Source organism: Coturnix japonica, chromosome 11 (assembly GCF_001577835.2).
Source record: "Coturnix japonica isolate 7356 chromosome 11, Coturnix japonica 2.1, whole genome shotgun sequence".
In the NCBI taxonomy this organism is placed as follows: domain Eukaryota; kingdom Metazoa; phylum Chordata; class Aves; order Galliformes; family Phasianidae; genus Coturnix; species Coturnix japonica.
In genome coordinates, this window is record NC_029526.1 from 16,808,427 (window position 1) to 16,835,246 (window position 26,820).

The 26,820-nt window shown below is 62.2% G+C and overlaps 5 protein-coding genes across 7 annotated transcripts; 3 read left to right on the plus strand and 2 right to left on the minus strand.

Annotated features, from left to right (window-relative positions):
• GAS8 (growth arrest specific 8) lies at window positions 1-7,196 on the plus strand. The gene is made up of 11 exons (XM_015874375.1): window positions 1-79; window positions 470-562; window positions 1,208-1,405; window positions 1,589-1,795; window positions 2,340-2,394; window positions 2,971-3,176; window positions 3,458-3,625; window positions 3,986-4,072; window positions 4,996-5,205; window positions 6,636-6,701; window positions 6,980-7,196. Exons 1-11 carry the CDS (start codon window positions 77-79, stop codon window positions 7,127-7,129), a joined length of 1,443 nt encoding a protein of 480 aa, XP_015729861.1. The 5' UTR covers window positions 1-76; the 3' UTR covers window positions 7,130-7,196.
• A 2-nt stretch (window positions 7,197-7,198) lies between these two features.
• LOC107319511 (5-hydroxyisourate hydrolase-like) lies at window positions 7,199-9,394 on the minus strand. Of its 2 annotated transcripts, XM_032447002.1 has the most exons (6): window positions 9,345-9,394; window positions 9,040-9,264; window positions 8,671-8,849; window positions 7,800-7,942; window positions 7,573-7,708; window positions 7,199-7,356 (listed from the first exon to the last, which is right to left on the minus strand). In XM_032447002.1, exons 3-6 carry the CDS (start codon window positions 8,791-8,793, stop codon window positions 7,267-7,269), a joined length of 492 nt encoding a protein of 163 aa, XP_032302893.1. In that variant the 5' UTR covers window positions 8,794-8,849; window positions 9,040-9,264; window positions 9,345-9,394; the 3' UTR covers window positions 7,199-7,266. The 2 variants fall into 2 exon arrangements, with proteins under 2 accessions (XP_032302893.1, XP_015729862.1); XM_015874376.1 differs by lacking the exons at window positions 8,671-8,849; window positions 9,040-9,264; window positions 9,345-9,394 and adding an exon at window positions 8,248-8,664.
• LOC107319443 (cadherin-1-like) lies at window positions 8,954-11,825 on the minus strand. Its single transcript, XM_032447145.1, is given in 12 exon segments — window positions 8,954-9,264; window positions 9,345-9,379; window positions 9,661-9,809; window positions 9,988-10,173; window positions 10,263-10,325; window positions 10,328-10,389; window positions 10,497-10,582; window positions 10,584-10,671; window positions 10,785-10,929; window positions 11,000-11,155; window positions 11,242-11,388; window positions 11,472-11,825. Coding segments are annotated over 12 exon segments (1,521 nt in total). The 5' UTR covers window positions 11,565-11,825.
• Window positions 11,826-12,037: 212 nt separating this feature from the next.
• On the plus strand, window positions 12,038-17,709 carry LOC107319512 (B-cadherin-like). Its single transcript, XM_015874377.2, is given in 15 exon segments — window positions 12,038-12,233; window positions 13,712-13,821; window positions 13,893-14,012; window positions 14,238-14,393; window positions 14,468-14,612; window positions 14,725-14,900; window positions 14,971-15,099; window positions 15,172-15,357; window positions 15,434-15,678; window positions 15,755-15,897; window positions 16,108-16,332; window positions 16,418-16,636; window positions 16,721-16,851; window positions 16,930-17,076; window positions 17,188-17,709. Coding segments are annotated over 15 exon segments (2,457 nt in total). The 5' UTR covers window positions 12,038-12,118; the 3' UTR covers window positions 17,398-17,709.
• A 530-nt stretch (window positions 17,710-18,239) lies between these two features.
• On the plus strand, window positions 18,240-26,808 carry LOC107319509 (cadherin-1). 2 transcript variants are annotated; one of them, XM_015874374.1, is made up of 16 exons: window positions 18,240-18,391; window positions 18,467-18,581; window positions 22,088-22,317; window positions 22,428-22,562; window positions 22,649-22,804; window positions 22,873-23,017; window positions 23,131-23,306; window positions 23,420-23,548; window positions 23,638-23,823; window positions 23,911-24,155; window positions 24,232-24,374; window positions 24,455-24,679; window positions 24,870-25,091; window positions 25,168-25,298; window positions 25,479-25,622; window positions 25,737-26,808. In XM_015874374.1, the coding sequence occupies exons 1-16, from the start codon at window positions 18,323-18,325 to the stop codon at window positions 25,947-25,949; spliced, it is 2,664 nt and encodes an 887-aa protein (XP_015729860.1). In that variant the 5' UTR covers window positions 18,240-18,322; the 3' UTR covers window positions 25,950-26,808. The 2 variants fall into 2 exon arrangements, with proteins under 2 accessions (XP_015729860.1, XP_015729859.1); XM_015874373.2 differs by having other exon boundaries at window positions 18,252-18,391; window positions 23,638-24,155.
• The last annotated feature ends 12 nt before the right edge of the window (window positions 26,809-26,820 follow it).

A 26,820-nucleotide genomic window follows, 5' to 3' on the forward strand; every position in this document is an offset into this window, starting at 1 on the left:
GGGGGCGGAGGCCGGAGCCGGGGGGGGGGACCCGTCCTAACGTTGCCTGGGAGATCACGCAGCAGCCGTGGCCGCCATGGTGAGGGGTTGGGCCGGGCCGGGCCGCGGGGCCTTCAACACTCAGCTTAGCGGCCCAGGGGGCCCGGAGCCGGGCGTGGGGGCTCCGGGAAACGGGGCTGTCCTGGGTGGGGTGGTGGGCACCTGGAACTCGGTGCTGAGGGAAGAGCTGGTTGTGCTGTGTCTGGGCCTTCCGCCTGGGGGGGGTGCCCTGGGGAGGGGTCGGGGTCCTGGTCCTGGTCCTGGTCCTGGTCCTGGTTCTGGTTCTGGTTCTGGTCCTGGTCCGAACATAGCACCCGTTCCACCCCGCCATGGCAGCAGGTGTGCTGTGTTGGCATCCTGTGAGCCCTGTGCAGCACAGCTCCCACTCACACTGTGCTTACAACTCACAACTTTCATTTTCTTTCTGCAGGCACCCAAAAAGAAAGGTGGAAAAGGGGGGAAAAAGGGCAAAGCCGCAGCAGTGCCGGAAGCTGTGCCCCTAGAAGAGATGAGCAAGGAGCAGGTGAGTGCTGTGCTATCCCTTGTGCCATGGCTGAGGCCCCAGGCTGACAGGTGGCAGTGGGGTCTGTTCTCCCCTTTAACTAGATTTCCTTTACCTTTCTGATATGAGCAGTCTCTTCTCTGCAGGTTATTGTGCTTAAGCTCAACCCCCTGTTCTCTCAGTCTACATCTCTGTGCTTTGCAGCCCACTGAACTCTCAGCACGTCCCGAATTGTGCTGCTTTGGGGGTGGGAGGCTCCCCTAGTGACAGCGAGGACAAGTAGATGCCATAGCTGCCCAACACGGGCCTACTGCCCTGGATGTCCTATAAACACAGGAGGAGATAATACTGTTCTGGGGCACCTTGGTCTGCAGATAAGATCTCACATGTCTCAGTGTTATTTAGCATCTGAGAATGTGAGACGGAATGCCTGAGCCCTGTCTGCTTATGAAAGGACGAGATCTTGTTGCTCTTTTTCGGGGGTCATTTGTCAATTCCTGAGCACTTCGCTCCTTCTGTTCTCTCTTAGAGAGAAAATAAATAAAGGCTTCCATACCACGTCCTCCAGGCTTGTAACAGAGCTCACCACTGATATCTGTGAGGCCTGTTTTTCAAGGGAGCTGTGCTCCTTCTCCCTCTACTTCTCTTTTCCTCTTTGCTTTGCAGCTGCTGGAGCACACTACACGTCTCAGGAAGGAGCTGGACCGGGAACGGGAAGAGCGCAACTACTTCCAGCTGGAGCGTGACAAGATCCACACCTTCTGGGAGGTCACCCGACGGCAGCTGGAGGAGAAGAAAGCAGAGCTGCGTAACAAGGACAGGGAGATGGAGGAGGCAGAGGAGCGGCATCAAGTAGAGATCAAGGTGGGAGGGTGAGATGTGTGGCCCTTTTTTTTCCCTCGTGCCCTGGGAGATAAGGGAAGGAGACAGAGGGGGAGTAGCTGGGCTGGATACAAGTCAGGAGTGTCTCAGTTCATACCCGAACTTCAGATGTTTTTCTGCTGGCTCCTGCTGATGTCTCTCACCTGGTCTCTGGCTTGTTTTCAGGTTTACAAGCAGAAGGTGAAGCACTTGTTGTATGAACACCAGGAAAACCTCTCCGAGCTGAAAGTAGAGGGTACCTTGTCCATGAAACGGGCCCAGAAGGATCACTGGGCTCAGGAGACAGAGCTGCGCAAAGAGATGCGTTCCTTGAAAGTGGACCTGAAGGAGCAAGAGCTGGCCAACGAGGTGGTGGTGAAAAACCTGCGCCTGGTAAGTGTCTGGCTGGGCAGATCTGCATGCAAAGTGCCTTCGCTGCAGAGGGAAGTGGTGGGTCTCTGGTATGCAAGCAGGAGGCTACATCCTCTGGTGTCTTGGTGAGGTGGGAATGGGGTTTCCCACAGATATAAGTGTCAGATGTACTTGAGAGGCACTGGAAAGAGCACAGGAACAGGGACAATGGGTTCCTGGGGCGAGTGCTGTGAAAGCTCTCCTGCAGGAAAGAGAGTCAATCTCATGGCTCAAAGCCACGAGGACAGCTGGAAAACCTAATACAGGTTGGTTTGTATAATAGGTTCATGCTGTGGTGGCAGCCTTTCGCAGGGAGCAGGAAAGGCTCCTGCAGGATGTGGCTGACCATGTTTTTTTTCTGCTTGCTGGGACAGCACCTGATTGCTGGACTCCAGCCCTGTGGCTGGACATGGCCTGTGTGGACATCAGTGACTGGAGAATGGCCGCCTCTAGCCTGTGCTGTATAGTGATGCAGTGACCTCAGGATTGAGTTGTGTGCCTCTAACATGATACTTTTCCCTAACAGAAACAAGAGGAGGAGATCACACAGCTATGCAATGACTTCGAGAGACAAGTGAAAGGTCAGGACATGCTCGAAGCCCCTGTGTCTGTGTGCTGAGGAAGCCTCCTTGGAGCTCCTCTGTGCTGTTAGCCTTCCTGGAGAAGAAAGAGGCCACTTCTCCCCTCGATTCTTGCTCTCTGCTCATGGCTGCTGGGCTGTGTGGCTAACAGTGCTGTCCAAACTGAACTCAGCCTGGCTTGAATGTGCTGTGAAAATGGAGCCTGGACAGGCTGGGTGGAGGCAGGGCTCTCACTGCTGCCAGCCCATACTGCTGAGCACAGTTGCCTGGCTGGGTGGCTGGAGGAGTCCTTTCAGATTTAAGTCCTGGCTCCAGTGCTCTCCTCAGGGGACGCATCAGGTTCTCACGGGCTGCCTTGGAGCGTTTCCATGCCCTGTTTCCAGGATGCTATTTCTGGGCTCTGCTCTCCATGGTCCCAACGTAACTGCTCCGTGTGCTGGTGGCAGCTGCTGTGGGGCTGTTAACAAGCATCTTGTCTTTGAGCAGTGCTGCAGTGGCACATGTTGGGCTGCTGCTTGCTAACAGAGCCTAGGTTCTGTGGGAGGGTCTCATTCGGCCCCCTGTGCACTTCCCCAGAGATGGAGGCCAGGTACAACAGGAAGATGCAAGCTCTGCGGGATCAGCTTGACCTGCGCCGAAAGACTGAGATCCATGAAGTCGAGGAGAGGAAAAACAACCAGATCAGTGAGCTGATGAAGAACCATGAGAAAGCCTTCCATGACTTCAAGAACTACCATGAAGATGTCACCTTCCAAAACCTGGCGCTCGTCAGCTTGCTGAAGGTAATGCCTGCCTGCTCTCTGACCCCGCTGCTGCAGCCCTGTTGTGTAGTGTCACCAGGGAGCTGGTCCAGTAACTTGCCCCAGATCTGGCCAGTTCCCTGGTGGAAGTCCTGGCACTCCTGTTTTCCTGGGAGTTGTACGACATTACATGAGCAAAGTTCTTGTACACAGAGAGATGTGGCTTGCTGGGCCAGCACTGGGAGGGTGTTGGGACTTGGGAAGCTGTGAGGAGCTGGGCAGACCCTGCCTATAGGAACTAGCACTTGTGTTCCCAAAAACAGGAACAGGTGGAGGAGGCGAAGCAGAGAGAAACTCAACTGGAGAAGGAGAAGGCAGATGCCTTGCTTCAGAACAAGCAACTGAAGGAGACCCTGCAGCAGGCCCAGGAGCTGGTGTTTGAGCTGCAGAAGAAGTTGGCCCACTACGATAAGGACAAGGAGGCTCTGATGGTGAGCTGCCAGCCCTGCTGAGCCCTTTTCTATTCTTTCCTGGGTCACTTTGGCTGTTTCCTGGCATTGCTCAGCAGTGACCTCTGCCGCTCGGCTGAGAGCTCTTCGGCCAGACTGCTGGGCAAATGCACTGGGGTCCCTTTCAGCTTATTTGGATGCGTGTAAGAACTCAGACAGGACTCCAGAACTCTGGCAGCAAGAAAGAAGAGCAGACCCTGCTGCAGAGAGGGAAGGGTGTTGGTGTGGCTGTAGCTTGTGTTCTCTCAACCCCATTTCTTCTGCTGGTTGCTCTCCCCCTTGCCAGAACACAGAACACCCATCTCCCAGAGAAGTCTTGTAATTGTTGCCTCCTACTTGCAGAACACAAAAGCCCATCTGAAAATCAACCAGAAGGAACTGAAAGACCTTCAATGGGAACATGAAGTGCTGGAGCAGCGGTTCTCTAAGGTGAGATCTGCAGGTGGGTCTGGCCATCCTGTTTCTCTCTCCAAACCCTGTCCCCATATAGAGGTTTAGGCACTAGGACTTTGCAGAGGCTGTTTTGTGCTGTACTGAGCTGGAAGCTTTCCAAATCTCTAATCCAGAGCGGCGCATTAGCTGCTACTTCCAACAAGGCTTATCACAGTTTTGGCGTCTCCTGTGCTCAGCAGACAGGCTCAGCCTTGTACTTCACTGAGCAATCATGCGTGTGCTGATGGTCCCCTCCTGGCCTGCTGGTGGGAGGCTGTGGCACTGGGTCAGGAGTGGAGCTGCATAGAGAGGCTTCTGCTACAGCAGAGAGAGATATGGGGACAGTATTTCCCTCATTCTGCTAGCATGTGGATGTCACTTCCTTGCTTGTCGTGCAGCCTCTTCAAGGAATATTCTGTTGACTGAGTTCTCCCAGACTGAGCCTCTCCCTTGCAGCTAACCCAGATAAATGCATTGAGGCAGAACAGAGCTCATTTGCAATTCGTAGAAATCCCCAGGAATATGAACACTGATCTGAGGCCTCGTTAACAATCCATCATTAAGGCAGGAACATATTCAGTGCAGTCAGAAATAGGCTTTGGAGGAGAGATTCTAATTAGGACACTTATTAACTAGCTGTAAGCCAGGAACTCCTGCCAGCTGCAAGGATGGGAGGAGAGACCCCTGCATGCTGGGGCCCCTCTGTGGTCCAAAATAGTGCCTTGGGACAGAGCATAGAGGAGGATGGAGTCAAGGCCAGGCTGAGCAGAGCGTGGTCTCTGCTTCTGTGGGAGGACAGCGAAGGCCAATTTACTCCCTTCTGGAGCTCAGGAAGTGCTGGGGTGGGGGGGGCTGCAGCAAGCCAAGATATCCCAAAGGGTCCTGAGGATGGTGTAAAGCTGTGCCATGTTTTGGAGCAGGTGCAGGCAGAGCGAGATGAGCTCTACCAGAAGTTCACCAAAGCCATTCATGAAGTACAGCAGAAGACTGGGTTCAAGAACCTGCTCCTGGAACGCAAGCTGAAAGGACTCCTCGATGTCCTGGAGAAAAAGGAAGTGGAGCTCAGCGAGGTCTTTGCAGCCTCCAAACTCGATCCAGGAGCCCTTTCCTTGGTCTCACAGAAGCTGGAGGTACTGTGCACTGGTGCAGGGCCCTCTCCTTTCCCCCTCTTGAAGGGCAGAGGCTGCTCTGGGGAAAATGCAAACCTTGGAGATGTGAGCGTCGTCAAATTCTGAGGTCTATGGGCAGCGTAAGGGCAGAGCCTGGTTGTGTGGCAGGAGACAGTCCCTGTCCTCTCTCTGCACTGTTACATACCTGGCTGTGTGGCCAGTCCCCAGCATCAGCACACTGCAAAAGCACCTCAGTCTGCTCTGCTGTTGGCTGCGCCATGTGGAGAGCCGGGCTGTGACTGTTGTGTCAGCTGTTCCCAGCACACCCATGGCTGCGTGGTGCCGCAGGGCACTCCGGCTCTCCCTGGAGAGTGGAGCGTGTGGGCGTTTGGCACTGATCTCTCGCTCAGGTGGAGACTGTTTCAAGGAGAATGACCCCAGGCAGCGCTGCTCAGGTCTCTGTGCTGACAGGTGCCATGTGGCATTAGGATGTGCTGCTGAGCTGTGGGCTGTGTGCACGGCCCATCTCAGCGACCCTGGGCACTCCGTGTGCAGGGAGCCACCTCTGGTGAACCTCAGCCGTGCCCCTCCTGGCCTTGCTGGCTGCAGAGGCAGCACAGACAGGTTCCCAGCAGCTCTGCAATGTCTGGCATGCTAAAAATACATAAGCAGAGAGCCTTGGCGCGGTGTGGCGGCTCAAAGACCCGCATTCCTAGAGCGTGCAGCAGCAGTAACTGGAGAAGCAGCATTTGCTTCACATTGGCTGGAGACACAAAGGATGCAGGTTTCCTGCTCGGCTTTGCCGCTGCTTCCCTGGTGTCCTCCTGCTTGTGCTGCTCCATTCCTGGTCCCCTCAGTGGGTGATGGCGGTGCTCATGGATTCATGGACTCCGTCTTGCCAGGGAGCTCTGGTGATGAAGGCAGCAGCAGCCCCAGGCTTTCAGTCTGTGTGACAGGACAGTGGATTTGTCACCTACAAGCAGGTGCCGCAGCAGCAGACTAGGAAACACATTCCTGGGAAGGCGTCGAGGCGTCGCGCTCTCCCACAGCTGCTGGGGTCCCTGAATTCCTTTGCTCAGCTGCCTCCAGCCACCGGCGTCATCCTGGGGAGACTCTCCCTGTAATTCCCCTGGTGCTGTGGTGGCGGGGAGGTGCTGCAGGAGCAGGTGTTGCCATCCACCCCCCCTTGCAGCGAGGCAGGTGATGCTGATGGTGGGGCTCTGCTGCCATTCCTGCTCATGGTTTGGGAGGTCCCTGTGCTTTGCATTTGCCCAGGGCTCACTGTCCCTGGCAACGCTGGCTCCAGGGTGGTGACTGTCTGCCCAGCCATGTCTCAGTGCAAGCATCTGCTCAGTGTTCTGTGCCACATGCTCTGGCCTGCAGCGTGGCCCCAGGCTGATGTGCCCTTGGTGCCAGCAACCCAAGTCTAACGCATCTGTCTCCACTTGCAGGATGTGCTCAATTCTAAAAACGCCACCATTGAGGACCTGCAGTACCAGCTGGCCCGAGCCTGCAAGGTGAGGAAGGGGTCTGAGTCATGCTGTGTTCCTGGGGCTGGGGGAGCAGAAGGAAGAGCAGATGCCTTCCCTCCAGACCTTGAGCAGAGGCTGGCAGCTCTGTTTGGTGCCCTGGATTGCTGGCCCAGCCTGCAGTTTTCCCCATTCCCTCATTTCCCTGTGCAACAAGGCCTGTTGGGGGGCCCCCACCATTCAGGAGACTGCAGGGTGCCCATGTCCTGGCAGGGAGGGCCAGATTTTGGGGTGGCAGCCCAGAACATGGAGCATTTTTCTTCCAGGCACACAACGACATGCTGCAGACAATGGAGGCAAAGCTGACATCCTTTGGGATCCCGCTGGACAACCTGGGATTTAAACCCCTGGAGAGCCCAGTGGTGGGGCAGACAGTGGGGCAGGGCCCTGCAGGACTCGTGGCAGTGCCCACGTGACACCACGCAGCACCCACAGCTGCTCCCAGCAATCGACCCGAAGGAAAGCAAATATTTTCAGACTGGTGGTGCTGTTTGAGTCCTTTAATAGTATCAGTCAGATTCCCCGTGGCACTGGAGTGAGGATGTGCCTTGCCCTAACTGCCCCGGTACGTTGTGTAGGAGTAGGGGCTGATCAGCAGTGGGACGTGCAGCTTCTGGGCTGGGTCAGTGATGGTGAAGACGACCTGGGGGAGCGAAGGGAGGTGGCGGGTGGGTTAAAGTCGTGGCCAAAAGCAGCCCCTGCTCAGCCTGGAGCCTGGGCATCCCTGTAAGCAGTGCTGGCGGTGCAGCAGGAGCGGGGCTGAGGACTGAGGACACAGCACCCAACCCCCTGCAGCTCCTGCAGTGACCAGAGCTGGCTCCTGGCAGCGCCCCAGCCCCCTTGCTCAGCCCTTTGGTACCTCCACGAAGGGGTAGAAGCTGGTGTACCCCAGGCCCTGCCAGTAAGCCGCCGTCTCGAAGTGCAGTTTATAGGTGCCAGCCTCAGCCTGTCCAGGGGGCAGGAGGGGCAAACAGCGCCCATCTGCATCTGTCCTCCTGAAAGAATAAGGAAGCAGAATGTGGCTGGCCACAGAAGTCACCATGGGCGATGCCGGCAGCCATCTCCTCTGCCTGCTGCCGCTCCTACCTCTGTGCCAGCTCCATCCACTGTCCTCCCGGCCCCCCCAGCTGTGCCAGGCGCAGAGCGAGGCCGGCAGCGGGCAGCCCTGTGGCTGTGTTCAGCACGTGGGTGGTGAGGGAACCGTTCAGCAGCTCGGGCTTGTCTGGAGCCTGTGGCACAGGAAGGGAACAGCGCTGCGGTGCCTCTGCAGTGCCCTGTACCATCCATCTCCCCTGTACCATGCTGGGTAGCACTGCCACAGCTGGGCACCCCCCATCCCCGGGTGTCCCCCCCCCTTCTCTGGCACAGTTCAGAGCGGGGCACCTGCCCCTCTATGGGGTGGGACCCGCAACAAACACACTGATCTGAGCGTGCCGCAGTGGGGTGGGTGCTCGCCTCCAGCCCAGCACCGGCTGTGGGCCTCGGCTGCCGGCGCTGGAGGCACAACAGCACGTGAGGGCACCCGGTGTCTTACCTGCCTCACCTCCATCCTGCTCCTCCAGCCCCCACGTCCGGTACCACCGCTCACATCGCCATCCCCTGCCCCGGCCGCCCTCCCCGCGGAGCTCCGGGCTCAGTGCCGCTATCCCAGCACGCTCCTCCCCGGCTGGGCCGGCCCGTGCAGGCGGCTCCACGCTGGGCAGCGCTCCCAGGTGCCTCGGCAGCACCTACGCTTTGGCAGCAGCGCAGCCCCAGGGCTGGTGGACCTGAGCCCAGATGGATGTCGGGGTGCCAGGGCAGAGCGGAGCCCCTCGGGTGTCACCTGGACGAGCTGTGCTCGTTCGACCTGCCTGGCTCCTGCAGTGCGCCGAGGTGTGGGAGCACAGCTCCATCCTGGGCCACAGGGAACAGCACAGACTCATCCACACTAGGGCTGCCTGGGAGGGGTGCAACCCACCTCGGTCGTACCGGTCCCACCGACGATGCACCTCCGCTCGTTCTCGGCTGTCCATTCACACTCACACACCTGGGCTTTCACCAGTGTTGTCTGCGCCTTGCCCTGGCCGTCCGTCAGCTTCATGAAGATGTTGTACTCGCCCGGCTCCAGCTCCTTTTTCAGGCCCACGGCCAGCTCATCTTGTGCAAGAGAGAGGGGACTGGGCTCAGAGTCGTCCCCAGGTGTGGAGACACTATCAGGACTCTGCCCCATGGCAGCTCCCCATCATGAAAGCAGCAGCAGCTCAGTGCTGGTGGCATTCAGGGTAGCACAGAAAGAAGTAGCTGGGATCTGGCCCTTGCTCAGTGTCCTGCACCCCACAGCACTTACCTTGGCTTATTATACTGACAGTCCAGTTCTGGCTGGAACCATGCTCCAGTGCTACTGTGAAGGGGTAGGTATGTGGGGGCAGGTCCTTGTCGACAATGCTCAGCACCTGCTTCTCAGGCTGCCGGCTGCAGATCTCAAAGGACCGTGGCTCTGGGGTGGGCCCGTTGTCATTCACATCCTGGAGGAGCAGCAGCAGCGTCCCCGTACCGGTGCTATCCGGCACCCCTACAAAGCCAGACGTTAGCGAGGCAAAGAGACCACATCCCCAGAGCTTCCATCTGCCTGCAGCGGGGGCACAGCCTCACCATTGTCCACAGCCAGGATGATGGCCTTGTATGTACTGTTGATGGCGTGCACGGCACTGACTCACGGTCCAGGTCGGCTGGGCGGCCGTGAACGATGCCGTTCTGGGTCGTCAAATGCCAGCCAGCCTGCTGGGTCGCTGCCCATGCGGTACCCTGGGGGCCCCCCCCCCCCCCCAAAGAGGCGAAAAAAAAAAAAATTAAAAAAGGCCCCCCCCCCCGGTTTTCCCAAAAGGGGGGAAAAAAAAAAAGCTTTTTTTTCCAAAAAACCGCCCCCCCACCCCCATGCTCTCTCTCTGCCAGCCAAGCCCCTACTCACGTGATTTTCTGTCTCATGTCCCTGTTTCGGGGTCTTTGCCCGTGTAGGATGTAACCTCGTGCCCACTGGTAGGTCCTCTGGTACCTCCACCCTCTTGACAGGGGCCATGAAGACGGGGGCTCATTCACGTCCAGACAGTCACCAGGACGCTGGCGGAGGGAGTGTGATGGGCAAGACAGGGGCACTTTGTTCTCCACCGTCACCACCAGGTCATAGCGGCTGCTTGGTCTCATAATCCAGGCCCGCAGGGTGGGGTGAAGGGTTGAGTGGTAGTGGGGCCGATGGGGACATGACCCACTCTGGGCCACTGGCAGGGACGTGACGCACCTTGGCTGTCCTCAGGATGCCATTGTTGGTCCTGGGTCGGTGGTAATGCCTGAAGGCACCATCCTGGTCCCCGCTCTTGATGTGGTAAACGGCTTGCCAGCTGGGGAGCCTGGGTGCGTCTTGGTCCGTCACCGTCAGCCTGGCCACCTCCATACCCGCGCTTGTTCTCTTCACCGCCTCCTCGTACTGCACAGAGGGCCACAGGGATGGTTCACACATGGGCAGCCTGGGGAGGGCAGCAGCTGGGGAGAGCCAGCCAGGGTGGGGAACACTACCATGGTGGGGTGAAGACGGAATGTTGTGTTGGCATCCCTGACCTCAATGATGGCCGTGGCGGTGTGTTGGAACAGACCTTGCCCTCCTGGTCGGTGCCCTGGACAATCAGCGTGTAGTTGGGAGTGTCTGCAAGATGAGGTTCCAGCAATCAGAGGCCCCGCGTTCCCACAGCAGCACCCCAGAGCGCCCCTCTGTGTGCGGTCTGTACCACCGTGGGGCGCAAAGCAGAGCACCCACCTCCCGGTCCAGCCCTGTGCCCAGCACGCTGATGACGCCCTTGGCCGGGTCGATGGTGAACATCTGGGGTGCGGGCTGGGCGGCTGCTGCTGACGATGGAGTAGCTGACGATGCGTTGTCCGTGTTTCACCGCATCGTCCGCCGTGGCGTTCACGGTCATCACGGAGGTGCCTGGGCAGAGCCAAGAGCCGGGCAGACGTCACTGGTGGGACGCGGCACCGCCGCCCCCGGCATCGCTCCATCCTGGGGCTCCCGGCCCCCCGCCCGCCCGCCAGCCCCCACACCTGGCTTGGCGTTCTCCTCGATGTAGCCAACAAAGACCTCCTTGACGAACACGGGCTTGTTGTCGTTCTGGTCCATCACCGTGATGATGATCTCCATGGGGTCCTCCACGGGCTGCCCGCTGGCTGACACGGCGTGGGAGAAGAGCTGCGGGGGGGGGGGCACCGTCAGCCCCACGGCCCCGCACGGCCCCGCCCGCCCCACAGCCCCCACTCACGGTGTAGCGATCGATCTTCTCCCGGTCCAGCTGCTCCGTCACCTTCAGCCACCCCGTCTCACGCTCGATGATGAAGATGCCCACGGGCGGGCTGTCCGCTCCCTGCCCCGTGATGCTGTAATACACCTTGGACTCCTTGTCCTTGCTGGATTTGATCTGGTGGCGAGACAGGGCACTGAGAGGGGACACCCAGGGGCTGGTGCCCGTCCCCGTGATGCTGTGCTCAGCCCTCGGCCCCATACCTGCACCAGCCTCATGGGGTAGGGGCCCCGGTGGTTCTCCAGGCAGCTGATGGGGGGGATGATCCAGTCCCTCTTCTGCCTCCGGAGGAAGCCGGAGTCGTGCTTGGGGAAGGTCAGCACATCTGCCTGAGAGCTCAGCGCCACGTCCTGCAGGATGGATGATGGTGGGGCTGTGCTCCAGCCCTGCTGCCCCTCCCTACAGCCCCACACCGCCATGCGGAGGGTCCCACCTGCACGAGTAGGATGAGGAGGGTGAAGGCTCGGCGTGACATGGCTCCGGCCCTGCTGCGCTCGTTTGAGGGCTGGCACATCATGGCTCCCATTGTGGACTTTCACCCTGGCAACACTGCCCCTGCTCGGCTCACGTGGGCACAGGGAAGCAAAAGGAACGAGGAAAACCCTCGTGCTTTATTGTGTTCAACAGGGAACGATGTTGCTGAGGACAGGGGGAGGGTCTCCGTGCCGTCTTTGCGTCTGTCTTTAACAGCCGGAGCCGCTCCCTCAGCCCGGGGTGGGATGCGGGCCCGGGGCAGCGGGAGCCCCATCGCTCGGGGGCAGCGCTGGGCAGAGGCCGACGGGGTGGGATCCAACGCGGCCAAGCGCCGGGTGCTGCGGGTCACCCCGACCCCACGCAGCCCCGTGGGAAAGGATCCGTTGGTGCCAGGAACGGGCGCTGCGGGCGGCACCGGGATCCCGGGGCGCTTCTCACGGGGCCGCACGGACGCACCGGGAGGCGGCGGCAGCGGGCGGAGCTCCCGGGGATGCGGGGCGGGGCGGGGCGGGGCGGAGCGGGCGGTACCTGCGCGGCCGCGGCCTCACCTGGAGCGGCGCGTTGTTACGGGCGGGTCGTGGCGCGGCGCTCGGTGGCGGCGGGGCCATGTGCGGGTCGCGCTGCGGGCTCTGCCCGCTCCTCCTTCTCCTGCTGTTCGCCGCCGCCCCGGCTCGGCCGTGCTCCCCCCCGGGGCCGCGCCGCGGGTCGCTCCCGGCTCCAGGTAAGCGGTAACCGGTAACCGGCGTCGTCGCTGTGCGAGCATCGTCGGGCCGGCGGTGCCGTGCGGGTCCGCGCGTCGGGAGAGGGCAGAGTGCCCCGGGGCGGCGGAGTTCCTCTCGGTGCGATGCGCCGCTCCCATCTCGCCCCGCACCGATCCGCGGGGATGGGGCCCGGCGGTGCCGTCAGGGTGCGGGCTGGGGGCTGCTCGCGCACACCGGGCGGTGGGAGCGCTCCTTTCCCGGCTGCTCTCCGCCCCGAGCGGCGGCCATCCGGGCCGTGGGTGGGGGCTGCGGGCGCCCCTCGGGTCCCGTCCGCGCCTCCGGTTGGGCCGCGGGGTGGGGAGAGGCCGGGAGCTGCTGGGCGGCGCCGGGACCCCGCGGGTCGGTGGTCGGCGGCGGGTGGGCGATGGGAGCGGCTGCCCCGGGGGTCCGTTCTCTGGTCCGGGTGGGGAGGGGCAGCGGCTCGTCCCGGTGCCGGTGGGGCCGCTCGCGGTGTTTACTCGTCGACGTCCCCGGGGAGCGGAGCTGCTCGGGAACCGCGGCCGCAGCCAGCGCTGCCTAATGGCTGCGGAGCACTCAAAGCACTTCGCTGTAAGTGCTCTCCTCGTGCCAGGCCCTGACCTCAGCCCGCTCGGATGCTGCGTGTCGCTGCCCACGGCCCAGCTCCTGCCGGCTGCGGGGCTGGTACCAGGGCAGGGCTGGGGGTGCAGCCCCGCGGGTGGGGGGCAGGGTGCCCCCGAGCACCTGAGGGTACGGGGGTGGGGGGTGGGTTCTGTCCCCTGAGGTGACACTGGAGCAGAGTTGGGGCCCCGTCCCCTCTGCAGGGAGCAGCCACAGCTGAGGGCTGGGGGCTGCCCGTGGCACGGAGGCTCGTGTCCCAGCCATGGTGTGTCTGCAGCCTTTCCGGCCTCATCATCTTCCTTACTGTCTGCCATAAAGGGCCTCCAGCGCTTCTCTCCAGGCTCCAGCTCTGTAAAGGGATAATAGGACCCTCCAGGGGTCCTCCCCACCCAGAGACCCGCGGGCACAGCTTTCCTCGCCCACTCCCATCTCCCCCAGTCCCAGGCAGCCTCTCAGCAGTGCGCTCGGAGCGGCTTAGCGCTGCTAATCCCCTAAACCCATAACACTGCCAGGCTGGGGGTCGGGGCTGCAATGTGGCCGCGGGTGTGGGACCCTGCGATGATGGAGTCGCTGCTCGGGGGGGTCTGAGCCGGGAGCCCCGAGGCGGGGACACGCTGAGGTGGGAGGCGCGGGGCAGGGCGCTGCGTGCCCAGGAATTTCCCGTAATCTCCGCAACAAAGACAAGGCGCGATCCTGCTGCTGCCCGCCCCCGTGCTGGGAGCGGCCCTGACCTTCCCAATCCCCCTCCCTGGAGCTGGACTGCGAGCACGTGGAGCCCCGCGGGCGTTCCAATGGCGTGCGGGCCTGGGGGCAGCGGGCTGCGTCCCCTCCCGGCCCCCTGACCCTTTGCTTATCGCAGCGACCTTTGGGGACGGCGCGGTGCTGTTTGACATCGAGGAGCCCCACGTCGGGCCGCCCCGGGATGGCAGCAGCCCGCGGGTCCCCGCGCGGAGCAGGCGCTCCCTGCAGGTAACGCTCTGTCAGCCCCATCCCCGAACCCACCGCGTGCGGCCGCTCCCTCACCGCCCCCCTTCCTGCAGGAGGTCCCCGATGTCCCCCTTGCTCACGTCGCTCTGAGGAGGCAGAAGAGGGATTGGGTGATCCCTCCCATCAAAGTTCCCGAGAACGAGAGGGGTCCCTTCCCCAAAAACTTGGTTCAGGTATGGGGGGGCCCTTTGGTGTCAGGGATGCTGTGTCTGTGTGCATCTTCCAAGGGTCTGGGTGGGGTTTCATGGCTGGGCATGGCTGTGTGCATCGAAGGCAGCACAATGCTGGCCACGGGCACGGATCCTGCACCCAGACTGGGGTACCGTGGCTGAGGGGTGCATGGAGGGCTCACCCTGCACTGGGGAGGCACAGCCCCACACCACTGCATCTCCTCCCAGATCAAATCCAACCGGGACCGGGAGGCAAAGATTTTCTACAGCATCACCGGGCAGGGGGCGGATGCTCCCCCCGAGGGCATCTTCACCATTGAGAAGGAGACAGGTTGGATGAAGGTGACGCAGCCGCTGGACCGGGAGCACATTGACAAGTACCATGTAGGTCCCTGCTGTGGGGCGCTGGGTTCACCCCCATGCCGTGCTGTCTCCACACTCACCCCTCTGCCCTGCAGCTCTACTCCCACGCCGTGTCCGAGAATGGCAAACCCGTGGAGGAGCCGATGGAGATCATAGTGACGGTGACGGACCAAAACGACAACAAGCCCCAGTTCACACAGGAGGTGTTCCGGGGCTCCGTGCCTGAAGGCGCGCTGCCAGGTGGGGCTGTGCTGCATGGGGGGCTCTGCCTCCTGCAGGATGTGTCCTTCTTGGGGGTGCGTGTTCCGTACCCAACCCTCTCACACAGACCCCCCCCCCCATTGCCCCCCAGGCACTTCGGTGATGCAGGTGAATGCCACGGATGCTGATGATGATGTGGAGACCTACAATGGTGTCATCGCCTACTCCATCCTCAGCCAGGAGCCGCGGGAGCCCCATCCCCACATGTTCACCGTCAACCGCGCCACCGGCACCCTCAGCGTCATCGCCAGCGGCCTCGACCGGGAGGTGGGACCCTGCCCGCAGGGCGACCCTGGCAGTGCGGCTGTGGGTGCTGATGTCTGTCTGTCCATTGCAGCGCGTGCGGGAGTACACGCTGACCATGCAGGCGGCCGACCTGGACGGGCAGGGGCTGACCACGACGGCGCTGGCTGTGATTGAGATCACAGATGTCAATGACAACGCCCCGGAGTTTGACCCCAAAACGGTACCGTGGCCGGGATGGGGGCAGGTTATGCCAGGTGCTGTGGGCTTCGTGCTGACCTTTCCTAATCCACAGTATGAGGCGGCTGTGCCAGAGAATGAAGCTGAGCTGGAGGTGGCCCGGTTGGTCACCACGGACCAGGATGAGCCACAGACACCAGCATGGCGTGCCGTGTACTCCATTGTGCGGGGCAACGAGGGCGGTGCCTTCGCCATCACCACTGACCCTGCCAGCAACGAGGGTGTCCTGCGCACGGCCAAGGTGAGCATCCCCTGCTTGTCCCTGTAGCACAGCCACCAGCCCTGGGCAGTGCTACCCATCCTGTTCCCTCCCACAGGGTCTGGACTACGAGGCCAAGCGGCAGTTTGTGCTCCATGTGGCTGTGGTCAATGAAGCCCCCTTTGCCATCAAGCTGCCCACAGCCACAGCCACAGTGACGGTCAATGTGGAGGATGTGAATGAGGCTCCTGCCTTCGACCCACCGCTGCGGCTGGCCCAAGTGCCAGAGGATGTGCCGCTGGGGCAGCCCCTTGCCTCCTATACAGCACAGGACCCTGACAGAGCCCAGCAGCAGCGCATCAAGTGAGCAGGGCTGGGTTGGGGTCACAGAGGGATCCCTATTGCCATGCCCCGCAGGACCAACCTACTGTGCCCACAGGTATGTGATGGGCAGTGACCCCGCGGGCTGGCTGGCCGTGCACCCTGAGAACGGCCTCATCACAGCACGGGAACAGCTGGACCGTGAGTCCCCGTTCACCAAGAACAGCACCTACATGGCCGTGCTGCTGGCTGTGGATGACGGTGAGTGTGGCGGCTGTGAAAAGGGCCCTTGTTCCCACATTCCCATCAGGCTGCAGTCCCACGTGAGGGACATGTGCTGCTGGTGTCACGGGGGCTGCGTCCCGCTCAGCCCCAGGGCAGGGAGTGGTGCCTGCGTTGCCCACAACGCCTTCTGCCAGCATGGGAGTCCTGCTGCCGAGGGTCCCTTACCAGCCCCACTCCTCCCTGCAGGATTGCCACCCGCCACAGGCACTGGCACGCTGCTCCTCACCCTGCTGGATGTCAATGACCACGGCCCTGAGCCCGAGCCCCGCGACATCGTCATCTGTAACCGCAGCCCTGTGCCCCAGGTGCTGACCATCACCGACCGGGACCTGCCTCCCAACACCGGGCCCTTCCGTGCAGAGCTGAGCCACGGCTCTGGGGACAGCTGGGCGGTGGAGGTTGGCAGTGGAGGTAACGTGGGGACTCGAGGTGGTGCTGCACTTGGTCCCACGTGAGCCAACATGGTGAAGTCAGGCTTGTCACCTACCCCGCACAGGTGACACCGTTGCCTTGTGGCTGACGGAGCCCCTGGAGCAGAACCTGTACAATGTCTACCTGCGGCTCTTCGACCGCCAGGGCAAGGACCAGGTCACTGTCATCAGAGCACAAGTGTGTGACTGCCAGGGCAGGGTGGAGAGCTGTGCTCAGAAGCCACGGGTGGATACCGGTGTGCCCATCGTGCTCGCCGTGCTGGGCGCTGTGCTGGCCCTGCTGCGTGAGTGCCCAACAGCTCGGAGTGTGGGGGTGCTGCAGGGATGTGGCGTGGGGATGAACCACTGATGCAGCTCCTCTCCTGCAGTTGTGCTGCTGCTGCTGCTTCTCCTGGTGAGGAGGAGGAAGGTGGTGAAGGAGCCGCTGTTGCTGCCTGAGGATGACACGAGGGACAACATCTTCTACTATGGGGAGGAAGGTGGGGGTGAGGAGGACCAGGTGAGGCCCAGGCCTGGGGATGGGGGGTAAAGCAGTGCTCCCTGTGTGTCAGCCTCATCCTGCTCCATCCCCACGCAGGACTCACGAACCTGATGCCAGCTGCACCGCGGCCTGGACGCCCGCCCTGAGGTGATCCGCAATGACGTGGCCCCCACCGCTGATGGCCGCCCCCCAGTACCGCCCCGGCCGGCCAACCCCGATGAGATCGGAAACTTCATCGATGAGGTGAGCCCGACCGTTCTGCCGCCGCACTGCTGGGCTGCCCACAGCGTCCCCATCCCATAGGGCTGAGCGCGGGGGGAGCAGCGGGTGAGCCCTTCCTCTGCCCTCCTACAGAACCTGAAGGCGGCTGACACGGACCCACGGCCCCCCCCTACGACTCCGCTGCTGGTGTTCGACTACGAGGCGGAGGTCGGAGCCACCTCGCTAGCTCCCTCAATCTCCTCCGCCTCCGACCAGGACCAGGACTACGACTACCTCAACGAGTGGGGCAACCGCTTCAAGAAGCTGGCGGAGCTCCTATGGCGGTGGGGAGACGATGACTAGCCCCCAACCAGCGCTGCTGCTGCCCAAAGCCTTACCCTGCCCGTGCCTTGGGGCCGCGCTGCCCTCTCCTGCACTCCCTGTGCTGTTTGAAGCAGCCTTGGCTTCCTCCTGTGTGTTTCAACTTTTTTTTTTTAAGCAACTATGAATTTGATGTAGTGGGGTGGTATCAGGGTGGTACCGTTGTGGTACCGGGGTGGTATCAGGGTGGTACTGTTGTGGTACCAGGATGGTACCAGCGGGCTGAGCTGGGGCTGTAGAAGTTTTAGGGAAGTTTTAATAAAGGATGTGGTTTTCCTTTTTCCTTTTTTAAGACCCTTCTCTGTCTCGCTGTGATTCTGTGCACCCCAAGGGCTCAGAGCAGACCCCCCTCACCCGGGGCTGGCTCAGCCCCATCCCCTGTGTGCAGCGATGGGGAGTGCAGGGAGCAGCGCTGCCCATCCCCAGGGCTCTGCCCGCTTGGCGCTCAGCAATAAGTGCATTAAACAACTTAACTGCGTTAACCACGCCGGCTGAGCACGGCGCCTAAGGGGGAAATGGAGCGCTGCTGCTGCCGTGCCACGGCCAGGGCTCGGCTTCTGTCCCAGCTCGGTACGAGCAGCCCCAGTGTCTGTGTGCAGACTCTGCCCCGCTGCAGCCGCGGGGGCGGCGGTAGCACTGAGTGTCGCTGCTCACCCCGGCCCCAGCGCAGCGCCGCAGTTCGCAGAAGGGACCGACCCCGCCGCCCCCTCGTCCCCCCGTGGGCCTCGCGCCCGTGGACGGCGCCGTGGGACGGGGCGGGCGGGACGGGGCGGCCCCGGTGAGGCGGAGCGGGGCGGGGAGGGGCCCGGCGGGGCCAACACCTGCGGGCGGGGCGCTCCCACCTGCGCTTGGCGGAGGCAGCGCTCGGCAGCTCCGTCCGCGGCGGTACCGGCCCGGTCCCTGAGCCATGGGCCGGCGGTGGGGTTCCCCCGGCCCGCAGCGCTTCCCCGTGTTGGTGCTGCTGCTGCTGCTCCAGGTGCGGGGCTGCCGGGCGGGACGGAGGGGACGGAACGGGACGGAAGGGGTCGGGGCTGACACCTCTCTCGGGCAGGTGTGCGGCCGGCGGTGCGACGAGGCAGCCCCCTGCCAGCCCGGCTTTGCTGCAGACACCTTCACCTTCAGCGTGCCCCGGGACAGCGTGGCGGCGGGCAGGGAGCTGGGACGAGGTAGGAGCACGGGGGTGGCTGGGGGGACAGAGCTGTGGTCGTGGGGGTGGGTTGGGTGTGCGCCACCAGAGGTGATGAGAGACACGGGAACAGGCTCAGCGTGGTACCGAAGGTGGCTGGTACCAAGGACGAAGGTGTTCCTGTTGGGACGGGTTCAGTGCGTGGCAAAGTGGCATAGAAATATGGTTGGATGGGGGGCTGGGTGCGTGGCACCGAGGGTGGCCATGGGGAACAAAGCCATGGCTAAGTGCCCGTGTGCCCTGCGTGCTGTCAGGGCCGGCTGCACTATGTCCAGTTCAGTGCTGGTGGCCATGGGCACACGGAGCCGTGCCTACGTGTCCCAGCTCCACGAGCAGCCCGGTGGTGCAGGTGCCGGGGCAAACAGGGGCAGTGGGCGCCTCTCCCAGCAGCACCGAGGCGGGCGGCGCTGACTCAGGCAGAGCTTGTTGGGGCCGGCAGGCTGGGTGTGGGGCATGGAGCCCGGCCCTGAGCCTGTGCTGAGCCCACATCCCAGCACCCAGCACACATCAGCACCCAGCTCACAACAGCACCAAGCCCACATCCAAGTGCCGAGCGCCCGTCCTGGTGCAGAGCCGTGCGTGGGTGCGGGTGGTGGTTCTTAGGAAGGGTGGCTCAGGAGTTCCAGTCTGAGTTTCGCCCACGCTGGGGAGTATCGGGGCTGGGAGCTGAACCCTGCACTGTACCAACGCATTCCATGTTTGTGAACTTTCTGTTAATCATTTACCCGGGCTGTGCAGCGCCAGCAGGCTGTGCCCATTGGGGCAGTGACTGACATCAGGGTGACGGGCAGCTGTGTGCCAGGCAGCACTAACCCAGCACACAGCGATGGCTCCCAGCTGGAAATCCCCGCTGCCGAGCACCAGCACTTCCCGTCTGGGGCTGGGGACAGGGGGGGTGTGTGGGAGTTGGGCGTCCTGTCTGGGTCTGCCCGCGCGTGCCAGCGCTGCTGCCACAAAGCCTGACCACAGAGCATCCTGCCGTGCCCTCCGTGCCGTGCAGCCTTTCAAAAGCCCCATCTGTGGCTCAGCACGAGCAGCGTGATGAGCTTCCCTGTAATTACCCGATGAGCCGAGCGCTGTGTTTGCAGTCAGACAGGTCTGGATTGGCCCCGCACAGCGCTCGGGTGGTGAACATCAGTGGGAGCTCCAGGGGCTGGTGGGTGCAGCTCTGGGCTCCCCAACGGCGCTGCAGCTGCCTGCCTGATGAAAGGGCTTGGTGGAGGAAGGAGCAATTTCCTCCATGTTAATGCGGGCTGTAAAAGCTGCACGGCACGATGCTTTCTGCTGGGTGCTGGGGCTGCTGCTGCCCCACACCCCAAGGGAAGGACAGACAGCACCTGCCCCGCATCCCTGGGGCTCAGCTCAGCCTCACTTACTGAGCAAAGGGTCCTAAGGGAGGGGATGGGATGGTGGATCCCAGGCAGGAGCTCTGAGGGAGCCCTCGGCTGTGTGGGTATGGCACCTTATGGGAGGAACACGGGTGTGCAGCCAGGTGTGACGCTTCCCAGTTGCGTAGGTCCCGGATCAGCCCCAAATGGGAGAAAACCGAGAGTCTGAAGTCACGGTGAAACTCGGTGATGTCAGGCCCTGGCAGGACGTGTGGCTCACTGCGCTCTTGCAGCACTTTCACCCTGGCTGCTCATGGCTGACGTGTGCCTCTCCCCGCCACCAGCTTCCGCCCCGGCACAGCCGCACTTGCACAACCTGCGTGGGGATGGGGAAGAACATTGGGATGGTGGCACTTGGCTGCGCCTGTGACTCACCCTGTGCCCAGCCCCAGTGAGACACTTTCCTGTGTCGCAGCAGAATGGGGGTAGCTTGGTGTCCCCAGGTCCCAGCCCAGTGTGGAGGGCTCACCTCCCCACCCCAGCTTTGAGCCGGTAATTCGCTGGTTTGGGCCCCACGGCCAAACGCATTTGAAGGTCCAGGAAATCAGTGGCACTCAGTTGCCTCCCGCAGTGCAGGAGCCCCTGAGCTCGACCCCTGCCCCACGCCTTGCCGAGGCCCCATTGGCTCAGTGCCCCGGGGAGAATGGAGCTGGGAGGGGCTGGCTTTCAAGTGTGGAGCTGGAAAAACAGGTTGTGCACGGCCGGGCGCAGAGGGGGAGATGGGGAGAGGGGGAGAGGGGGAGCTTAGCAGCGGTGCGGGGCCGGGTGCTGTGCACGGTGCGCTCCGCCGGCCAAGTGCCAGGAGCCGGGTACCCGCAGGGATGGGGCACCTCCCCACTGCGAGCACACGGTGCGGGAGCGCCCGGCGTGCCCCAGCACAGCCCTGCACAGCCGGTATCACCGGCTGGCCCGCCTGGGTTGGCATCGCCCCGCAGGGAGCGCGGCACGGCGGTGGGCGAGCAGCCCCCGGCCCAGCTCTGCCATTACCTCCCCCTCGATGTTGTCTCTGAATTCCTGGGCTGCCTGCAGGCTGATGTAACACGGGACGCTGGGACAGGTCCCGGCAGTGACGGCCGCCCCTGGGGAGCCCAGCTCCGTGCTTCCCAGCCCGGGCACATTGCTGGGCCATGGCGGTACCCCGCGTGCTGTACGGCCATGTGGGAGCCAAGGCTGTGCGGGTCAGGGGGACCCCGGCTGAGTGCTGCCGGCTCAAACAAAACATCCCCAGACAAAGGAGCGTTTGTTCTGGCAGCTCCAGCCATGCGGCCCAGCCTCATGTGATGCTGCTGCTCGCTGCTGAGCTGCGCGGTCCCCCCCAGGCTGTCCTCAGCCCTGGTATGCTGGTCCCTGCTGTGAGCACTGCCAGACCTGCATGGCCTGTGCTGGAGCTCACACTGTGACCCAGCAGGGTGACTCCGGGGTGTCATCTGTCCCAAAAGAACCCCAAGCAGCAGAGGGGATGGAGCTCTGTATGGATACCTGGGCAGCAGGGGTGCCCCAGCTGCTGTCTCACGCCCTTGGGTGCACCTTCCCCACTGCACAGACTCATATCCCAGTTGGCTGCTGGGGTGGCCACGTGCCAGCGGATCTGAGCCAGACACAGCCCTTGTTTTGATTTGAAAAGCAGCCGGAGCAGCAGCACAGCACCCTCAGCCCACAGCCACGGGCAGGGCAGCAGTGGTGTGCCACACGTTGTGCCATGGAGGCATGTTCTGTATGGATGCACCATGCCCACATGGCAAAGATGGAGAACACTGAGGTTGGGTATTAGGAGGAATTTCTTTGGAAGAGTGGCAGTGTGTTGGTATGGGCTGCACAGGGGGTGGTGGAGTCAGCGTCCATGGGGGAGTTCAAGGACTGTGGGGATGTGGCACCAAGGGATGCGGTTATGGGCATGGTGGGGTGGGTGGGGGATGTCTGCAGTGTTTCCCAGCCTGGATGGTTCTGTGATGGTACAGTGGATCACGCACAGGCTGCATTGCACACACTGCAGTGCACAGGGGTGCTCTGTGCCTGGGCTCTCTTGTGCATGCAGTGGTGCATGGGGATGCTCTGTGCATGGTGGGGTGACCCTGCCCACGCTTTCCCCTGCCCGCAGTGAGCTTTGCAGCCTGCAGCGGGCGGCCGTGGGCCGTGTATGTCCCGTCTGACACGCGCTTCAAGGTGAACATGGAAGGCGTCGTCTCAACAAAACGGCCACTGACGCTCCATGGGAGGGAGATCAGCTTCATCATCTACGCACGGGATGCCACGGGCAAGAGGCACTCAGCACGGGTGACTGTGGGCAGGCACAGGCACCGCCGCCACTACCACCACCAACACCTGCAGGTGAAGTCCCCATGGTCATTGCAGCCCAACTGTTTCGGGCCAAGAGCAGCAGGTGCCTCTGGGCTGCTCTGTGCTGCCACAGGCACCAGGATGAGCTGCTGTTCCTGCAGGACATGACACCGTCTGTGCTGACCTTCCCCGAGCATGACTCCGGCTTCCTCCGGAGGCAGAAGAGGGACTGGGTCATCCCCCCCATCAGCTGCCTGGAGAACCACCGGGGCCCCTACCCCATGAGGCTGGTGCAGGTACGGGGCCGAGGGCTGAGCGTGGTGTCACTGGGACGGGCACCAGCCCCTGGGTGTCCCCTCTCAGCACCCTGCCTCGCCGCCAGATCAAATCCAACAAGGACAAGGAGTCCAAGGTGTACTACAGCATCACGGGGCAGGGCGCGGACAGCCCGCCCGTGGGCATCTTCATCATCGAGCGTGAGACGGGGTGGCTGGAGGTGACGGAGCAGCTGGACCGGGAGAAGATCGATCGCTACACCGTGAGTGGGGGCCGTGGGGCGGGCGGGGCCGTGCGGGGCCGTGGGGCTGACGGTGCCCCCCCCTGCAGCTCTTCTCCCACGCCGTGTCAGCCAGCGGGCAGCCCGTGGAGGACCCCATGGAGATCATCATCACGGTGATGGACCAGAACGACAACAAGCCCGTGTTCGTCAAGGAGGTCTTTGTTGGCTACATCGAGGAGAACGCCAAGCCAGGTGTGGGGGCTGGCGGGCGGGCGGGGGGCCGGGAGCCCCGGGATGGAGCGGTGCCGGGGGCGGCGGTGCCGCGTCCCACCAGTGACGTCTGCCCGGCTCTTGGCTCTGCCCAGGCACCTCCGTGATGACCGTGAACGCCACGGATGCGGACGATGCGGTGAACACGGACAACGGCATCGTCAGCTACTCCATCGTCAGCCAGCAGCCGCCCAGCCCGCACCCCCAGATGTTCACCATCGACCCAGCCAAGGGCGTCATCAGCGTGCTGGGCACAGGGCTGGACCGGGAGGTGGGTGCTCTGCTTTGCGCCCCACGGTGGGTACAGACCCGCACACAGAGGGGCGCTCTGTGGGGTGCTCTGTGGGAACGCGGGGCCTCTGATGCTGTGACCTCATCTTGCAGACCACTCCCAACTACACGCTGATTGTCCAGGCCACCGACCAGGAGGGCAAGGGTCTGTCCAACACCGCCACGGCCATCATTGAGGTCACGGATGCCAACGACAACATTCCCGTCTTCAACCCCACCATGGTACGTGCTCCCCCACCCTGGCTGGCTCTCCCCAGCTGCTGCCCTCCCCAGGCTGCCCATGTGTGACCATCCCTGTGCCCTCTGTGCAGTACGAGGGGGTGGTGGAAGAGAACAAGCCGGGTATGGAGGTGGCCAGGCTGACGGTGACGGACCAAGACGCACCAGGCTCCCCAGCCTGGCAAGCCGTTTACCACATCAAGAGTGGGGACCAGGATGGTGCCTTCAGCATTACCACCGACCCCAGGACCAACAATGGCATCCTGAGGACAGCCAAGGTGGGTCACGTCCCTGCCAGTGGCCCCAGAGTGGGTCATGTCCCCATCGGCCCCACTACCACCTCAACCCTTCACCCCACCCTGCAGGGCCTGGATTATGAGACCAAGAGCCGCTATGACCTGGTGGTGACGGTGGAGAACAAAGTGCCCCTGTCTGTGCCCATCACACTCTCCTCCGCCAGCGTCCTGGTGACTGTCTTGGACGTGAATGAGCCCCCTGTCTTCATGCCCCCTGTCAAGAGGGTGGAGGTACCAGAGGACCTACCAGTGGGGCACGAGGTTACATCCTACACGGCCAAAGACCCCGACAGGGACATGAGACAGAAAATCACGTGAGTGGGGGCTTGGCTGGCAGAGAGAGAGCATGGGGTGGGCGTTGAGCTCCCCCTGACCGCTCCCTCTGCCCAGGTACCGCATGGGCAGCGACCCAGCAGGCTGGCTGGCCATTGACGCCCAGAACGGCATCGTCACGGCCACCCAACCGCTGGACCGTGAGTCGGTGCACGCCATCAACAGTACATACAAGGCCATCATCCTGGCTGTGGACAATGGTGAGGCTGTGCCCCCGCTGCAGGCAGATGGAAGCTCTGGGGATGTGGTCTCTTTGCCTCGCTAACGTCTGGCTTTGTAGGGGTGCCGGATAGCACCGGTACGGGGACGCTGCTGCTGCTCCTCCAGGATGTGAATGACAACGGGCCCACCCCAGAGCCACGGTCCTTTGAGATCTGCAGCCGGCAGCCTGAGAAGCAGGTGCTGAGCATTGTCGACAAGGACCTGCCCCCACATACCTACCCCTTCACAGTAGCACTGGAGCATGGTTCCAGCAACAACTGGACTGTCAGTATAATAAGCCAAGGTAAGTGCTGTGGGGTGTGGGACACTGAGCAAGGGCCAGATCCCAGCTACTTCTTCCTGTGCTACCCTGAATGCCACCAGCACTGAGCTGCTGCTGCTTTCATGATGGGGAGCTGCCATGGAGCAGAGCCCTGATAGTGTCTCCACACTTGGGGACGACTCTGAGCCCAGTTCCCTCTCTCTTGCACAAGATGAGCTGGCCGTGGGCCTGAAAAAGGAGCTGGAGCCGGGCGAGTACAGCATCTTTGTGAAGCTGACGGACGGCCAGGGCAAGACACAGGTGACACAGGTCAAAGCCCAGGTGTGTGAGTGTGAAGGGACAGCCAAGAACTGCGAGCGGAGGTCATACATCGTCGGTGGGCTGGGTGTCCCTGCCATCCTGGGCATCCTGGGGGGCATCCTGGCCCTGCTGAGTGAGTATGGTGTGATGGGGAAGTGGATGGGGCTGCTTTCCCCTCGCAGCGCTGACGCCATGCCCTGTGCTCGCAGTCCTGCTGTTGCTGCTGCTGCTCTTTGCCCGGCGACGCAAAGTGGAGAAGGAGCCGCTGCTGCCGCCTGAGGATGACATGAGGGACAATGTCTACAACTACGATGAGGAGGGCGGCGGCGAGGAGGACCAGGTGGGACCAGGGTGCCAGATCTCAGTGCTGCCCGTGGGATCCTTGCAGCACTGTTCCTATGGCAGGTGGCCCACAGGGGGGTTGCCATAACCATGAGGGATGTTTGGAGTGTGCAAAGCAGTGCCTGCAGCCATCCCTCCAGTGTCATGTTGCTGTTCTCTCTGCTCCATCCCCACGCAGGACTACGACCTGAGCCAGCTGCACCGCGGCCTGGACGCCCGCCCCGAGGTGATCCGCAATGACGTGGCCCCCCCGCTGATGGCCGCCCCCCAGTACCGGCCCCGGCCCGCCAACCCCGATGAGATCGGAAACTTCATCGATGAGGTGAGCCCCGACCGTCTGCGCCGGCACTGCTGGGCTGACCACAGCGTCCCCATCCCATAGGGCTGAGGCCGGGGGGGAGCAGCGGGTGAGCCCTTCCTCTGCCCTCCCTTACAGAACCTGAAGGCGGCTGACACGGACCCCACGGCCCCCCCCTACGACTCGCTGCTGGTGTTCGACTACGAGGGCGGAGGGTCGGAGGCCACCTCGCTCAGCTCCCTCAACTCCTCCGCCTCCGACCAGGACCAGGACTACGACTACCTCAACGAGTGGGGCAACCGCTTCAAGAAGCTGGCGGAGCTCTATGGCGGTGGGGAGGATGATGACTAGGCAGCCCTCGTCCCCTTGGCTGTCCCGCCACATGACTCTTGCCATTTCACCCCCTCGGACGTGCACTGGGTGTTGCAGCCAAAGCCCCCTCCAACAATATTGGATCCACCACTCGCATCCCTCCCCTTTGGTGCAGGGGAAGCTCAGGGTCACCGGGGTTGGAGGCTTTTGGGGAGCCCACGCTTGTCCTGCCCCCTCAGCCCCACACAGGACACGGTCCCATTTGGGGCTCCTTGTGGACAGGCTGGTGGCAGGCACTCCTTGGCCTGGAGGTGTGATGCTTCTGGATCAGCTCCCAGTGCCCGAATCCCACAGCCCCCAGCACGTGGATGGTGCTCAGCATCTCTCCCCCTGCAAGGAAAGAGGCCCCCATTGCCTCTCCCCCTTTGCTACAGAGGAAGGTATTTCTCCAGCACTCTCCATAATACCTCGTGCTCCCAACCCCGACATCACCGCTGCACTCAGGGGCTGGGGTGGCCTTTGTGTGGAGCTGCTCTTGAGTGTGCAACACAGGGTGGGCATCAGACCCACCAATGGCCCAATGATGTGGCATTCTCTTCACACAATACATGAGATAATTCTATTTGATATAGTACTTACGGGCAGATTTCTATTTTTTTGTATAACAGGTGATGATGCTTTTCCCATCTGTGTGTTTGTAATTATTGTTCTGTCAATGAGAGGTGCTTTCTGAAATCAAATGGCTTTACTTAACCTCCGAACCCCGCGTCTAAGCTGTTTTATATTTGTACTATGGGAAGGGGCCGATGCACGCTGGAAGGCCGGCGATTGTCTGAGTGTTAATTGATGCAATGATTTTTATATCAAATTGAAAGAATAAATGGTAAGAAAACCAACAGCTCTGTTTGTT